This window comes from Remersonia thermophila, chromosome 6, assembly GCF_042764415.1.
Source record: "Remersonia thermophila strain ATCC 22073 chromosome 6, whole genome shotgun sequence".
Lineage (NCBI taxonomy): Eukaryota > Fungi > Ascomycota > Sordariomycetes > Sordariales > Chaetomiaceae > Remersonia > Remersonia thermophila.
Window position 1 is genome coordinate 1,023,179 of NC_092222.1, and position 15,288 is coordinate 1,038,466.

Consider the following 15,288-nt stretch of genomic DNA (forward strand, 5'->3'; position numbering starts at 1 on the left):
GTCTTCGACCTCCAAGACAACTCCGGGCAAGCCGAAATCAATCCTGAAGAACCCGCTAAGCTCAAAGCCCGACAAGCCTGCTTCAACCCCGGCACCCAAGGTATCGGCCTCGACTTCAACGCCGACCCCGAGCAACTCAGCCTCCATCTCCAAGCCGGTCTCGATTTCGAAGAAACCGTCAAACTTTGAGACCAGCAGGCCAGCTTCTACGAAACCCACCTCGCCTCCGAAGAGGCCATCCAGTAACGACAAGCCAACCTCGAGCGCGCTCCCGAAGCAGAAGGCTACACCACCGACCTCGGGACGCAAACCGACGCCGAGCCGGTCGACTCGAGCGTTGGTGCACCGGGGGAAGGCGCCTGTGACAACACCACAGCCACAGTCACAAGAGAAGTTGTCGCCAAAGAAAGCGCGGTTACACCGTCGCCCAGTGTCGCCATTCCTACCACCGAGACGGCCTTCAACGAATTCAAAACGGCCGCCAGCGCCGGCCAAGGAACCCTCTCCTCCCGCCCAGAGGCCTCCGCCGCCGAGCCACTCCCCCGCAACGTCGTCGACGACGCCGGCGAAGGGCACCGTGGTGACGACGGAGCAAAAGAAGAGCCCGCAAGGAGAGTCTTCGGATGACAGCTTGTTTGTATCACGGTCGCCGCCAATTCCTTCTCCTCCTTCTGGGACGGGCCCATCGCCATCGATGCCGCCGAGGCGTTAGGAGGGGAGAGGGTTGATGGGCTGTTGAATCTTGGATTTTCTGTCTTGTCGGCGGTGTCGTCTGGCGAAAGCCTCGCCTCGTGCTGTCCGTGCTATACATATCAAGGCTGAGCGTGTGGGCCGGAAAACGGGTATGGCCAGCTCGGGTGGCGGTAAGGGCCTGCCTGGATTGTTGGCCTGCGTCTTTCTGTATGAGTGGCCACATATCACTGTTGGACGTAGCCTGGATTTTTGTCATGCTAGGTTCATTGTCATCGATCAAGCCATCGGCGTCTGCTCCCATGATGTGATGTTTCCCTGCCCATGCCGCCGTGATGCCCCATCCCCGTCAGCTCATGGCAGCTCATGCAAGTCAAGATGAGCCCGAGGCCACCGTTTTGCAGGCTGTCAGAGGAGGGTCGGGGCGAACAAGAGCCGATGCCTATGCCCAGTCCACGCAACCCGTCCTTCCACGCCGGCCGGCTTCTCTCTGCCATGGCACGTTTTTAGTTCTGCCGCGGGACGCCAAACATTTCGGACCAGGGGTCCTGGCGCCAGTCGGTGACTCGGGTGTGCTCCATGTTGCCGGCGATGAAGTCGGCAATGGCGGTGCCGTTGGGATACTTTTTCCGGATGAACTCGAAAGCGAGGTCCAGGCCGGCCGTGACCTGCTGGTCTGTTAGCTGCTGCGGTCCCGGGATCCTTTGGGAGGCGCTCAAGGGAGATGGATGGACGGGACGGGACGGGGAGGGGACGGGGAGGGGAAACCCTCCGTAAAGGCACGTACCCCGGAGGAGCTCCAGACCTTGCCATCTTCTACCCACCGCGCCGGCGACACCCTGCTCGTCCCGCGCGCACCGCTCCGGTTAGCCACGCCGCTGCCAAGCTTGTTTTTTTTTTTTTTGTTTCTTTTATTTCTATTTCCCTTGCGTCGTCGTTTGCCATGCGTCGAGCTCGGCGCGCAAGCATCGGCGTTCCAGCCGGCCGAGGAAGAACCCTCTCATGACGAACCCGAAAGAAGAAGAAGAAGACAAAAAAAAAAAAAAAAGGCTCGCTCACCACTTCACCTTGGGCCCCATGGCCGTGATGGTCGCCCAGGACGCCTTGTTGGTGGTCGCGCGGCGCCCGTCGAGCACGCCGGCCTGGGCGGCGATGCCGGCGCCGGTGCAGATGGTGACGAGGTAGTCGAGCCGGCCAAAGGCGCGGCGGACGAAGGCGACCTCGGGCGCCAGGTCGGGGCTCCGCGCGCCCATGCCGCCGGGGACGACGAGGAGGTCGAGCTCGGGCGCGGCGGCGAGGCTGTGCGTGGCGGGCACGGCGGGGAAGAAGGACGAGTTGTGCTTGTTCATGGCCGGGTTGGCGGGCTCGGTGGTGACGGCGGCGCCGTCGCGGCTGAGGAGGACGAGCTCGAGGCGGGTCTGGCGGGACAGGGCCTGGAAGATCTCGAGGGGCCCGAAGACGTCGAGGACGGAGAAGGCGCGCGGCAGGAGGATGCCGATGCGCCGCGGGGGCTGGGGCGTGGGCTGGGGCTTGAGCGGGAGGGGAGGGGGTGGTTTGGCTTTGGAGGAGAGAGCATGGTGAGCGGCCGGGCCGTCCGCGGAGGAAAGGTGGCGGCGTGGTGGTGGTTTGGACGTACCGGAGGTGTTGGGGAGCGGTCCCCCCACTACGGAGCCGATGATGGATAGGAAGAAGAAGAGGAGGAGGACGAAGTGGTGGTGGTGGTGGAGGGAGGGTAGCTTCATGGCTGTTGGCGAAGAAGAGGAAGAGGAAGAAGTGGATTTACCTGCAAGAGGGAAGAAAGGGATGGATCTGGTAGGTGGTTTGGGTTCAACAATGCTATCGAGACTTGATGTGTGTGTAAGAGAGAGAGAGAGAGAGAGAGACAGACAGAGAGGACCTTTCAATTCGAGGAGTGCGTGTGTATGTATCTGTGTGTCTACCTGAACCGATCTGGGACCCGAGCGAAAGCACAAAGACATGGCGTTTTTCCTCATGTCATGTCTCCGACGGACCAGCGTCTCTCTCTCTTCGCCCGGAGCGCCCATGGCCGGTGTCCAAGACGCATTGCGGAGTCAGGTGCGCCGCCAGACGTGCATGCGGGATGCCTTGTCTACCTCTCTACCTCACCTACCTATCTAGCTCGCCGGCCGAGGAGAAAAGAGCGGCTCGGGGACCCAAAGAAAAGGGACCTCCCAAACAACATGCTGCAGAGCCAAAGCGGGGAGACGTCACGCCAAAGTTGCAGCCGCAAGGGAGCTTGACGGCGTCGCCGCGTCGCCGCGTCGTCCCGAGGTTCTGGGGGCTCCGCTGATTCGGAGGCGATGCTTGGCAACGGTAATCCGCGTAGCAGCGTAGGGCGGCGGAAATGAAGTGCGGGCTTCCAACGGGCGCATATCTGGCACGAGACCCGCTCCTTGTGTGATCCGTCGGCCGGGCCGGCCTCGTGCGTGCAGCTGGTTGCGGGAGGATGACGTTGGGGGAGAAGGAATGAGCACGTTTTCCGTGGTCCTGCAAGCCGGGGGTGAGGAGGGGGGGGGGGGGGGGTGAGAGAGAGCGAGATCCTGGCGGTGTGTTTGGGGAAACTCGGCTGTTGGAAGTCCGAAGCCTTTATTCTGCAGCATCCATCCCAAGAGGAGGATGGGATGGGATGGGAGGGGGAGGGGAGGGGAGGCAGAGAGGGGAAGGGTGTAAATGGGAATGCTGACAGAGGAAGCTGACGGAGGAGGAGCATGATTCCCAGAGGTTGCTTTGGACCTGGTTGGTATGTATAGTACGGTGTACAAGGGAACGATGTAAGGGTTAGGGTTAGATGCGTCGGTAAAGTACGGTACGCGGTACATACACTACCTCCGCAGTAACTATCTCTACCTAGCTCGTACCCGACCTGGATGCCCCTCCCACGCCAAGCCCCGTGCCCCTCCATCCCTCCGTACAAGTACGATAGCTACGGGAAACTTGCCGTACCTGGTAGCTATGCGTACCTGTACCTTACCTATGTACCTTAGCTACCCCGCTATCCGTCTGATAACGCCGCAAACAGCCGCAGGCGACACTACGACACTTCCCACCTGGCTCTCTCGCCTTCTTATGATAATAGTACCCTTCAGTCTTCACCCCAGCAGCTCTGCAACAAAGGACGCATCAACCATTCTCAGGTCCTCCCCAAACCCCTCCCGACCGTCCAATTGGCTCCCCCCTCCCGTCCTACCTAGCTAGCCGCCACCATCGCAACATGTCGCACACGCACTCCCACGACGGCCACGCCCACTCGCACTCGCACTCGCACTCCCACGATGGCTTCAACGCCGCCGAGCACGGCCACAGCCACGAGATCCTCGACGGGCCCGGCAGCTACCTGAACCGCGAGATGCCCATCACCGAAGGCCGCGACTGGGCCAGCCGCGCCTTTACCGTTGGCATTGGAGGGTTCGTTTTTTTTTTTTTTTTCTTCTTGTTGTTGCGCCGACTCTTCGCCTCATGTCCCATTCGCAAGGCAGGCTAACCACTCTCCGCTTTTTTCCCCCCGTTTTCCTTTGGAACCCTCAGACCCGTGGGATCCGGCAAGACGGCGCTCATGCTCGCCCTCGCCCGGGCTCTGCGTGCCACGCACTCTCTCGCCGCCGTGACCAACGACATCTTCACGCGCGAGGACGCCGAGTTCCTGACGCGGCACGACGCGCTGCCGCACGCGCGCATCCGCGCCATCGAGACGGGCGGCTGCCCCCACGCCGCCGTGCGCGAGGACATCTCGGCCAACCTGGCCGCCCTCGAGGACCTGCACGCCCGCTTCGACACGGACCTGCTGCTCATCGAGTCGGGAGGCGACAACCTGGCCGCCAACTACTCGCGCGAGCTCGCCGACTACATCATCTACGTCATCGACGTCTCGGGCGGCGACAAGGTCCCGCGCAAGGGCGGGCCCGGCATCACCCAGAGCGACCTGCTCGTCGTCAACAAGACGGACCTGGCCGAGGCCGTCGGCGCCGACCTCGACGTCATGGAGCGCGACGCCCGCAAGATGCGCGAGGGCGGGCCCACCGTGTTTGCCCAGGTCAAAAAGGGCGTTGGCGTCGAGCACATTGTCACCCTGATCCTGAGCGCGTGGAGGGCGAGCGGCGCCGAGGAGCAGAGGAAAAGCGTCGGGGGGCCGAGGCCGACCGAGGGCTGGGAGGCGTTGGCCAAGGGTGAGTGACCCAGAAAAAGATGACGACCACCATCATGACGACCATCATGAAGGGTCGTGTGTAACAAGGAAAAGATGCAAACAAGAAAAACGTCCACGGATGGGGAAGGGAATGGCAAACATACCCCAGGTGCACACGCCGAACGAACCTAGACGAAACAAACAAAACAGTCATGCATCCTGCTAGGGTGAAAGAGAGATGAGCGAGCCAGGTCCATGAGCCCTATCGTCATTCAACGTTAACCCTTCCCTCCCCCCCCCCCCTTCCACCGCCCCAAAACGCCGTCATCAAAAAAAAATCCCCAGTCTATCAAGAACCCCAAGTTTTTCTTGTCTCAATTCTCATCCATCGCATCGTCGTCATCCGCATCCCCCGTCTCGACCAGCGCCGGATCCAAGAGCAACCCCTGAAGCGGCCTGGCGTTGCGCGGCCACACGCGCTTGTACAGGCTGACGCCGATGGCGTCCTGCGGGTTGATGCGCCCGTCAAAGGTGGCCTTGAAGTAGCCGTGCGTGCCCAGGGGCTCCTTGATGAAGCCGCTCCTCCCGCGCTTGGTCCAGAGCGGCAGCGCCTTGAACCACTCGACATCCTCGCGGTTGAAGAACATGTAGCGCACCGTCACCACCTTCTTGTGGATGTGGTACGGGTGGCCCGTGAGGATGGCCCGCTTGGCGACGACGCGCGACGTCGAGGGGGGCAGCGTCGTGCCCGTCGCCACCAGCGTCAGCGGCAGGGCGGGCTCGTCTTGCTGGCGGTCGTCCTCGGCGCCGGGCACGTTCCGCAGGAAGAAGAGGGCCGGCACGGAGCCCCAGGTGACGGGCCCGATGAAGGTGGCCACGGCCGACTGGCCCGGGTGCAGGTAGCGGCAGTACTTGTGGACGTCGTTGGGCGTGGTGCCGCCCTGCGAGAAGAGCGGGTGGATGACGAACCGCCGCGGGCCGTACTGGACGACGAGCTCCTGCTTGGCCTTGACGGGGCCGGCCGCGTCCGAGGGCAGGTTGATGAGGATGTTGACGGCCGTCTTCTTATGCTCGTGCCGGAGCAGCGAGAAGAGCGTCACGGGCCGGCTGGGGTCGTACGCCTTTTGCGCCTCGGCCGGGACGCCCTTGATCCAGACGCGCACGCGGGTGCCCGGGGCGACGCCGCCCACCAGGGCCTCGCGCGCCGCCCGGATCCGCGACGCCTGGTAGTCGGGAATCCGCAGCAGGCGCCGCCACTCCTCGGGCTCGTGGGCACGGTCTTCGTCCTCGAGCCACGGGCTCGTCCGCAGGCTCTTGAGGCCGCGGTACTTGGCCAACCGCTCCCGCGCGAGCACGTTGGGGTGCAGCTCGATCTCGTCGGGGAACTCGAGGTCGTCGTCGGCCTCGGACCGCTTGAGCTTGCGGTACGCCTCGAGCGCCCGGGCGTCCTCCTCCTCGTCGGGCTCCTCGAACGCCACCGACTGGGGATACTCGGACGGCGCGCCCTCGGTCATGGCGGCGTCGCCGGCGAGCCCCTCCACTCCGTCCTCGGGCCGCGCCTCGTCGTCGTCGTCGCCGCCGGCCGCCGCCGCCGCCGCATCTTGCATCTCGGCGTCCTCGAGATCCGAGCCCGAATCGGACACGGTATCGTCGTCGAGGAACCACGCCGCCTGGTACTTGGACGTGCCCTTGGGGAGCCTCTTGGGCATCGGCCTCGCCTGGACCTCGTCCTCGTCCTCCGAAAAGTAGTGATGGTCGTCGAGCAAAACGCCCTTCTTGGACGTGGTGACCGTGGTGGCCGCGTCCATGTCCTCGTCGTCGTCGTCGCCGTCGCCCATGGCCACCTCAGGGGCGAGGTCCTCGAGGCCGTCCCGGTCGTCGGTCGGCTCGGCCAGCGTCTGCTCGGCCTCGCTCTCGTCCATGGCGTCACCGCCCCTCCGCTTGGTCGCGAGCGGCGCCGCCGTGATCTTGTCAATCTGAAACGTGCCCCAGTCGCCCACCTGCACCAGCCGGTCGGCGTTGAGGCCCTTGCCCCGGACCACGCCCGTGAGCACGGTCGGCGACAGCGCCGAGGCGCCCCACTCGACGTCCTCGACCAGCATCCAGCTCCTCTCGTCCCTCCAGCGGATGCCCTTGGGGGTGGTGCTGCACAGCGACCGCATCAGGTTGGAGCATTCCTGGCGGCTGTCGAGGCTGTAGATCTTTTCCTGCTCCGGGTGGAAGTGGATGATGTACGACTTGAGGGACGCGACGACGGCCAGGCGCTGCTTGGCGGGCTCGATCTTGTTGAGGCCCTGGACGACGGTGAACAGGTTCGACATGCCCTGGCTCTCGATGCTGCGCAGGATCAGCTCGCCCAGCTCGTCCACCTCGACCTCGGCCGAGAGGACGAGGACGATGAAGTCGGCGACGCGGGCGGCATCCAGGCAGGCGGTGAGGTCGCGCCGGAGCGGCACGTACTGCAGCTTCTGCTTGAAGCGGTCGACGGGGACGCGGAAGCAGCGGTCGGACACGTCGGCTTCGATGTCGAGGCTGGCGTTCAGGTGGCGGATGGCGGCGGCGGCGTCGGCGTCGGCGCAGAGGGGGATGACGGCCACGTTGCGCGGGGCGCCATCGCGGCCGGAAAAGATGGAGGTTTCCTTTTGGTGCTCGCGGGCCTTCTCGAGCTGGCGCTGCTTGGCCTGGTTGCGGCGGTCGAGCTTGGACATGACTTGCTGGTGGGGGGTCTTGCGCTGGCCCTTTTCGCTGGCGATCCTGCCTGGAGGAGGGGGAGGGGGAGGGAGGTCAGAAGGAGGAAGAGGAGAGAAACGGGGCGGAATGAGCCGGTACCTTTGGCAGCGTCACGCAGCTGGCCTTTTGTGGCATGCCTGGACTTGAAGGGCTTGTGCGACACCTTGGTCGTGGGCCGATGCGAGTGGCCGCCGCTCACCGCGCCGGGCATTTTTGCGTCGCCGCCGGCTTTGAAGCGAAACGGGAGGGACGCCAGGTTGGTTGGGTGAAAAAGGATCGGCGATGACTCTTCACTAAGAAACAAAAGAAAAAAAAAAACAGACGCTGCTGAGGTTTGGTTGGATGGCGGGACAGATCAGGCAGTAAGCAACGTGGTGACTGACTCCTCGCCGAAAAAGAAAAAAAAAAAGGCAAAACCTGGAACCACAAATCACAGGCTGTATGCGTGTGTGTGTGAGTGTGTGTGTGAGTGGGCGGGTGTGTGTGTGGGCAGGAAAACAGACACAGAACTGCAGACGACAGAAAGCAGACGGCGGGGGAAAAAGTCCCAAAGTCTTTCTAAGTCGAGTCCGGTCCGTGTGAGTTACGAAATGGCGGGGCACTTTCTCTTTTTTGACTTTTTGTGCCATATCTTATCGCAAATGTGCGGCCAATCAGACGCCGAGTCCCAGACTTTTTAGTGGGTCTGCCTCGAAAATGTCGACCGCCCGTCATCACGTTCCATCCATTGCTTGGATGCGTTCGTCGGTTCATTCATTTCATTCATTCCAACCTGCGAAGTTTCCATCGCTTCGCTTCCCAACCACAACCCCATCCACAATGGATCCCGACGCCCCTGCATCCCTCGTCGAGCAGCCCAGCGGGGCCCTCGCCGTCACCAACACCCGCACCGAGTTCCGCTCCAAGGCCGAATTGAACCGGATCCGCCGGCAACGAGAGGCGCGCAAGACGTACGGCCGCGGCCCCAGGATAGACGTCAAGAATGTCAAGGACAAGAAGCTGCGGCGAAACCTCACGGCCCTCGAAAGCAAGTACAAGGCGGCCGCCCTCAAGGCCAAGGAGGCCGAGATCCTGCTCGAGAACCAGGCCGGCTTCCTCGAGCCCGAGACGGAGCTCGAGCGCACCTACAAGGTCCGCCAGGACGACATCCAGCACGAGGTCGGCCTCGACGTCGCTCAGAAACGGTTCGAGCTCAAGCTCGACGCCCTCGGGCCCTACGTCTGCGAGTACAGCCGCAACGGCCGCGACCTGATCCTGGCCGGCAGGAAAGGGCACGTCGCCACCATGGACTGGCGCGAAGGCAAGCTCGGCTGCGAGCTCCAGCTCGGCGAGACGGTGCGCGACGCCCGGTTCCTGCACAACAACCAGTTCTTTGCCGTCGCCCAGAAAAAGTACGTCTACATCTACGACCACCACGGCGTCGAGCTGCACTGCCTCAAGAAGCACGTCGAGGTGTCCCACATGGAGTTCCTCCCCTACCACTTCCTCCTCGCCACCCTGGTACGTCGTGCCCCCTCCGCCCCCCCTCTCTACCCTCCCCGAGCGCATCGGCCGCTTGTCTAACGCGGAGGGGGTTCCCTAGAGCATCAGCGGTCAATTAAAATACCAGGACACGTCCACCGGCCAGATCGTCGCCGAGATCCCCACCAAGCTCGGCACCCCCGTCTCGCTCTGCCAGAACCCCTACAACGCCATCCTGCACGTCGGCCAGCAGAACGGCACCGTCACGCTCTGGTCGCCCAACTCGACCGAGCCCCTCGTCAAGCTGCTCGCCCACCGCGGGCCCGTCCGCTCGCTCGCCGTCGACCGCGAGGGCCGGTACATGGTCTCGGCCGGCCAGGACAACCGCATGGCCGTGTGGGACGTCCGCAACTTCAAGGAGGCCGTTTCGAGCTACTTTACGCGCGCCCCGGCCTCGTCGGTCGCCATCTCGGACACGGGCCTCACGGCGGTCGGGTGGGGCACCAAGACGACGGTGTGGCGCGGCCTCTTCTCCAAGGCCAAGGCCGTGCAGGAAAAGGTCCAGAGCCCCTACATGACGTGGGGCGGCGACGGCCAGGGCATCGAGCGCGTGCGGTGGTGCCCGTTCGAGGACGTGCTCGGCATCGGCCACTCGGAGGGCTTCTCGTCCATCGTGGTGCCGGGCGCCGGCGAGGCCAACTACGACGCGCTCGAGGTCAACCCCTTCGAGACCAAGAAGCAGCGCCAGGAGGGCGAGGTCAAGGCGCTGCTCAACAAGCTGCAGCCCGAAATGATCGCCCTCGACCCCAACTTCATCGGCAACCTGGACCTGCGCAGCGAAAAGCAGCGCCAGGCCGACCGCGACCTCGACGCCCCCAAGGAGGACATCGTCGAGGAGATGCGCAAGCGCGCCCGCGGCAAGAACGGCGCCCTCAAAAAGTACCTGCGCAAGCAGCGCAAGAAGAACATCATCGACGAGAAGCGGCTCAAGGCCGAGGAGATTTACAAGGAGATGCTCGAGAAGAAGGACGAGAAGCACAAGGAGAAGCAGGCCGAGCTCGGGCCGGCCCTGGCCCGGTTCGCCCGCTAGGAGTAGACCCTCTAGACCCTCATGATACCCTAATCCAGGATCCGCCGCCCGCGTGGTTGCGTGCGGTGGGTTCTCTCCTCCTCCATGCGTTGGCTATGCATAGAATAGCATGGCTTTGTGCGTTTGATGGTGATGTGCGCCTTGGCCCATGGTTATCATGGAGAACACATCTCTTGGATTCCAGCGCGTGTCCCCCTTACCCCTTTCCGATAGTTCCTCTGCCTGGTCCTCTGCCTGGTCCTGGTCGAAATTCAGACTGTCTGTCCGGTGTCTCGTGTCCAAAGTCCACACATAACCCCCGAACACCATGCTGAGAAAGCAGAAATCTATTTCTTTTTTTTTTTTTTTCCTCTTTTACACCGAGGCCATGCTCAAAAAGTGCGTACAGCAACAGCAGCAAACTCCTCTTCTTCCCTTTTGTTTTACCACCACCACCCCCACCATTACCATCACCGCATTCCTTGGGTGTCCCCCACACCAACCTCAGCACCCGTCAAGGCGGGGATCCCGCGGAAGCGAGGGGACAAAAAGGGGGCCATTTCTCTCTCTCACAGCAGCTTCAGCCCGCCCGTCACGAGGTCCACGATCCTCTTGGGCGCCGGGCCGACGCCGAGCACCGTCCGGCTGCCCGAGGCGATCTGCGTGCGGCCGGCGTCCATGATCACCTCGGCCGTGACGCCCAGCGACCGCGCCCGGCGCTGCAGCGCGAGCATCTCGTCCTCGCCCTTGATCTGGACGGCGACCTTGGCCTGGCCCAGCCGCTCCCACTGCCGCAGGATGCGCGCCGCCATGGCGGCCGAGTCGAGCCCCTGGCTCTGCAGGGCCTGGCGCGTCTGGGCGGCCTGCTGCTGCTGCTGGGCCTGGGCGGCGCGGCGGAGGAGCGTCTTGTAGCACGCGAGGGTGGCGTGGGAGCATTGCGCTGCGATCTTGCCTGTTGGTTTTTTGGGGGGGGGTCGAAGAACAAGAATCGTAGGTTAGTTTTTCTTTTTTTTTCTTCTTCTTTGTAGGGAGGGAACGGGGGAGAATGGAAGGCAAGGCAAGAAGCTCAAGTACCCTTGGACATGCCCAGATCGGTCCTCACCACCAGCACCAGCTTGCACTCCTCGTTGGGGTCAAACTGCACGGCGGCGCCGCCCTCTTCCCCCGCGGCGGCCTTCCCGCCCTTGCCCCCTTTCGCCACCGCCTCGGTCGCCGAAAACTTCAGGCCCTGCCGCCGGTCCGCCTCCTCCCCGTTGGCCCAGTTGGGCGCGTGGTCCAGCAGGGACTCGGACTCGTCAACGTCCGACTCTTCGCTCTCGACGGGGTCGTGGAGGTTGGCGGCGCGCTCGGCGGCGAGCTCGGGCGACGCGAACAGCCAGCCGCGGATCGAGTAGACGCCCAGGCCGAAGCCCGAGAGGAAGGCGACCAGCGAGGTGCTGACGATGATGGCCGAGGTTGGGTCTTGGTGGAACATGTTGCGCAATCGTTCTGGCTCCTCCTGGCGGGGGGGAGGTGGTGATGGGGGGGTGGGGGCCTATGCGAGCTGGGCGGCGTGGGGTGTGTGTGTGTGCGTGTGCGTGCGATGGAGTGAGAATGTGTGTGAGTGGTGTGTGTGTGTGTGTGTGAGAGAGAGAGAGAGAGAGAGACGGAGAGAGAGAGAGAGAGAGTGAGAGTGAGAGAGTGAGAGGGTGTATGTGGTACGTGTGAGATGAATCGGTTGGGAAAGCAACAAGAAGAAGACGATGGCGATGGCGGTGTTGTTGAAGCCGACTTTCACGAGGAACGGAATCGCAGGAGGTTTTCCTGCAGGTTCAGGCCCCAGAGATTCGAGGGACCCACTTTTAACCGTGGGACCCACACCAAAAGGTGCTAGGTTAGGTGCGTTACCGTGTACATACGTTACTACGTTGTTACCGCTCATCCTCAGAGCAGCGATGTAACGTACATAGTACGTACGCTACATCAATAGTTACAGTCCATGAAACGATGTCTGTCGGTTCTTCTTCATCTTCTGTCCACAGCACAAGGACATGCACGGGTATTTTCCACTGACAACTCCATTCTTACAGCGTCTGTCCTGCACAAGCGTAGAGTTCTCCAAAGGACGGATTCCTCGGCCCACGGCTCCCGGACGGTTGGCTTGCTCCTGTGACAACCGGCGAGCATGGGGACGCGGCGTTTAGAAAGCTGGCTCTGTCAGGACAAATGGGACATTCGGGGCACATGCGCGCACATACACACACACACACACACATATGCACGCAGCACAGCACAGCAACAGCCAACACGGTCACGGCACGGTCACGACATGGCACGGCACGGCACGGCAAGGCCGGCTTACCTTGAACCCGCCATCTAGCTCGAGCCATGTCAGCACACAGAAGAACCCGCCCATGGTATTTAAAAAGCAGATAGAAAAAAGAAGAGGGTAGTAAGCACCTTTTGGTTTTCCCACGCGCGGCGGCCACCCCATCATCATCGTCATCATCGCCGCCGCCGCCGCCGCCGCCGTCGTCGTCATCATGGCGACGCCGCTCCCGCCTTAGGCCAGCCGCACGCCCGCCTCGCGCCGCTTCTTGGTCTGGTACCCCGCGGCCGAGCTCATGCCCACGTTCTGGCTCGCGTCCAGCATGCTCTCCGCCATGCGCCGCTTCTCCTCGGCCAGCTTCTTGAGCTTCTTGTCCGTCTTGCCCTTGCCGCTGCCCTTGCCGTGGAACTGGTGCGACAGCTCCTTGAACGCCTCCTTTTGCCCCAGCAGCCGGCCGTCGGCGTCGACGTACTTGAGCTCCACGTCGGGCCGGTACCCTTCCTTGTACAGCTGGTCCATGACCCGCGCCTGGTGCTGGTCGCGCATGGCGTTCTGCTGCCGCTGCCACTCCTCGCGCTCGCGCGCCGACATGCGGTCGAGCCGCCCCGAGGCGCGGTCGCGCTCGCGCTGCGCCTTGGTCTCGGCGTCGAAGAGGTCCATGCGCCGCTTGAGCTCGAGCAGGAACCGCTGCCGCTGCCGGAACTTTTCGTTGAGCTCGGCGCCCCGGCCCTCCTCGATCAGGTGCCGGTCGCGGAGGAGCGCCAGCGTCGCGCCGAGGCCCTGCGCCACCGTCTTTTCCTCCTCGACGCCCGTCGCCGGCACCTCGGCCTGCGGGCTGGCCTCGCGCGGCGACCCGGCCGCCTCGGGCGCGTCGCCCATCTCCTCGTCCGACGACGCTTCCTCCTGGGTCGCCGCGGGCGCCGCGTGCGCGTCTTCCGACCTGGACCGCGCCCGCGGCTTGCGCTCCTCCTCGGGCTCGGCGCGGAGGTTGTCGACGAAGCGGCTGATCTCGTCCATCACCATGCCCTTGTCCTCCTCCGCCTCGGCCTCGTCCTGCCCGTGGGCCGCGTCCTCCCGGAGCTGCCGCGCGATGTCCTCGGGCCGGACCTTCTTTCGCTTCTTGAGCGCCTCGCGCCGCTGCATGGCGAGCGCCGCCTGGAGGTCCTCGTCGTCCTCGAAGCTGTCGTCGACCATCTTGCGCTTCTTGGGGACGGCGAGGGCGGCGGCGTCGACATCCATCTCGTGGCCCGGCTGGTCGCCGCCGCCGGCGTCCCCGGGGAAGAGCGCGTCGTCGTCGGGGCCGTCGTCCTTGCGCCGCCTCGCCGACTTGCCCTTCTTCTTTTTGGGCTTCTTGACCTTGATCTCGGACGGGTCGAGGTAGTCGGACGTGGGCGGCGGCGCGTCCTCCAGCTCGTCGAGGTCGACCCTCTGCTTCCTCACCGCGGGCGCCTCGAGGATGTCCGCCAGCTCGCTGGGGGCCGCCGCCGCCGCCGCCGCGTCGAGCATGAACGCCTTCTTCTTCTTGCCGTAAATCTCCTCGTCGTACTTGGACAGCAGGCCGATCTGGCCCGTCTCGTCCGCGTCGTTGTTGGGGTCGTACGTCGGCCGCTTCTTCTTGAGGTCGAGGCGCTCCTGCAGCTTCTCCTGCTCGCGCAGCGCCAGGTTCTCCAGCTCGTCTCCCTCGTCTTCGTTTTCCAGCACCCCCGCGTCCTTGAGCGTCAGGATCTGGTCATCGGCGCCGAGGAACGCCGACAGATCGTGCGCCACCTTGACGCCGGCCAGGTCCGCCGCGTCGTGCTCCGCCTTGGCCGCCGCCTCGGCCGCCGCCTTTTCCTCCTCGGCCTTGCGGGCCGCCTCGATCTTCTTTTGCCGCTTCTTTTGGTTCTTGAGCCACGACTTGACGTCGAGGTCGTCCTCCTCGTCGTCGTCGGCCAGCCCCTTGCCGGCGAGAACGGCGTTCCGCTGGGCCAGCTCGCGCGCCTTCTTGATGGCGGCGGCCTTGGCCTCCCGCTTGCGCTTCGCCTCGTCGGCCTCCTGCATCTTCTTGAAGTTGTCGTAGGCGGCGGCTTCGCGCGTCTCGAGGGTGCTGACGGCCCGGCCGTCGTCGCCCATCTCGGGTTCGGGGGTGGCCTCTTTGGCGGCTGGCGCTTCGCCGGGCACCGGCAAGGGCTTCATGCCCATCGCCAGGCGCACCTTGTTGATCTCCTGGATGGATGCGGCGTCCATGGTTGACGGTCGCGGTGTTGGGTCGGGATGGATGCGAGGATGTGGTGATGGGTGAGGTTGGCGTTGGAGCAATCGAGGTCGCGAAAGCCATGACCCGACGACGTTGAGACGACGCGGCGGCTCCTTTACAGTGCGGATCCCGCTGCACGGTGTGGATACGTCAGGTACGTACACAGTATGTATCAGCTACTGCGCATAGCAGTACATATAGTACAAGCACTGGACCGCCTGCGATAAGATAAGGCCCACCAAAAAAACTTGCAGCTGGAGCCCGCCGGGCGCGGGGCCCCACCCACCCCGGCAGAAAATTTGGCAACCTATTTTAACGCGGCGTTCCGAGCCTTTCTTCCTCTTCTTCTCTTTTCTTTCTTCTCCCAACGGATCTGTGCCCAGCGATCCTCTGCTGCCTCCGGGTGGTCAGGGTCGATTGCTGAGGCAGTTCGGTGAACCAAGGAGCCATCTTGCTCTTCCATGATGTCAATTTCCAACCGACAGATCCAAGAGCAACCGAACTCTGTCGGATCCCCGTTCGCCGCAAGGCTTGAGCAGGGTGAAGCAGATGATTTAGGAGACGCCATATTCCAAGCCGTTCGCCGAGACCGTCGGTCAATGGGGCTGGGGGAAACCATGGCTGCCTACATTGCTTTGCTTTGTACGTGT

General features: G+C 63.4%; 6 protein-coding genes across 6 annotated transcripts; 2 read left to right on the top strand and 4 right to left on the bottom strand.

The window, feature by feature from the left end:
- Positions 1-1,196: 1,196 nt before the first annotated feature.
- On the bottom strand, positions 1,197-2,432 carry VTJ83DRAFT_6469 (uncharacterized protein; the record flags this gene model as incomplete). The annotated part of the gene is made up of 4 exons (XM_071013183.1): positions 1,197-1,358; positions 1,478-1,529; positions 1,750-2,248; positions 2,327-2,432. 4 exons carry the CDS (start codon positions 2,430-2,432, stop codon positions 1,197-1,199), a joined length of 819 nt encoding a protein of 272 aa, XP_070864096.1.
- Positions 2,433-3,922: 1,490 nt separating this feature from the next.
- On the top strand, positions 3,923-4,882 carry VTJ83DRAFT_6470 (uncharacterized protein; the record flags this gene model as incomplete). Its single annotated transcript, XM_071013185.1, has 2 exons — positions 3,923-4,116; positions 4,237-4,882. 2 exons carry the CDS (start codon positions 3,923-3,925, stop codon positions 4,880-4,882), a joined length of 840 nt encoding a protein of 279 aa, XP_070864097.1.
- A 326-nt stretch (positions 4,883-5,208) lies between these two features.
- Positions 5,209-7,775, bottom strand: VTJ83DRAFT_6471 (uncharacterized protein; the record flags this gene model as incomplete). Its single annotated transcript, XM_071013186.1, has 2 exons — positions 5,209-7,592; positions 7,664-7,775. 2 exons carry the CDS (start codon positions 7,773-7,775, stop codon positions 5,209-5,211), a joined length of 2,496 nt encoding a protein of 831 aa, XP_070864098.1.
- Positions 7,776-8,383: 608 nt separating this feature from the next.
- On the top strand, positions 8,384-10,115 carry VTJ83DRAFT_6472 (uncharacterized protein; the record flags this gene model as incomplete). The annotated part of the gene is made up of 2 exons (XM_071013187.1): positions 8,384-9,064; positions 9,147-10,115. 2 exons carry the CDS (start codon positions 8,384-8,386, stop codon positions 10,113-10,115), a joined length of 1,650 nt encoding a protein of 549 aa, XP_070864099.1.
- A 548-nt stretch (positions 10,116-10,663) lies between these two features.
- Positions 10,664-11,568, bottom strand: VTJ83DRAFT_6473 (uncharacterized protein; the record flags this gene model as incomplete). The annotated part of the gene is made up of 2 exons (XM_071013188.1): positions 10,664-11,046; positions 11,169-11,568. 2 exons carry the CDS (start codon positions 11,566-11,568, stop codon positions 10,664-10,666), a joined length of 783 nt encoding a protein of 260 aa, XP_070864100.1.
- Positions 11,569-12,636: 1,068 nt separating this feature from the next.
- On the bottom strand, positions 12,637-14,628 carry VTJ83DRAFT_6474 (uncharacterized protein; the record flags this gene model as incomplete). The annotated part of the gene is made up of 1 exon (XM_071013189.1): positions 12,637-14,628. The coding sequence occupies one exon, from the start codon at positions 14,626-14,628 to the stop codon at positions 12,637-12,639; it is 1,992 nt and encodes a 663-aa protein (XP_070864101.1).
- Positions 14,629-15,288: the final 660 nt, after the last annotated feature.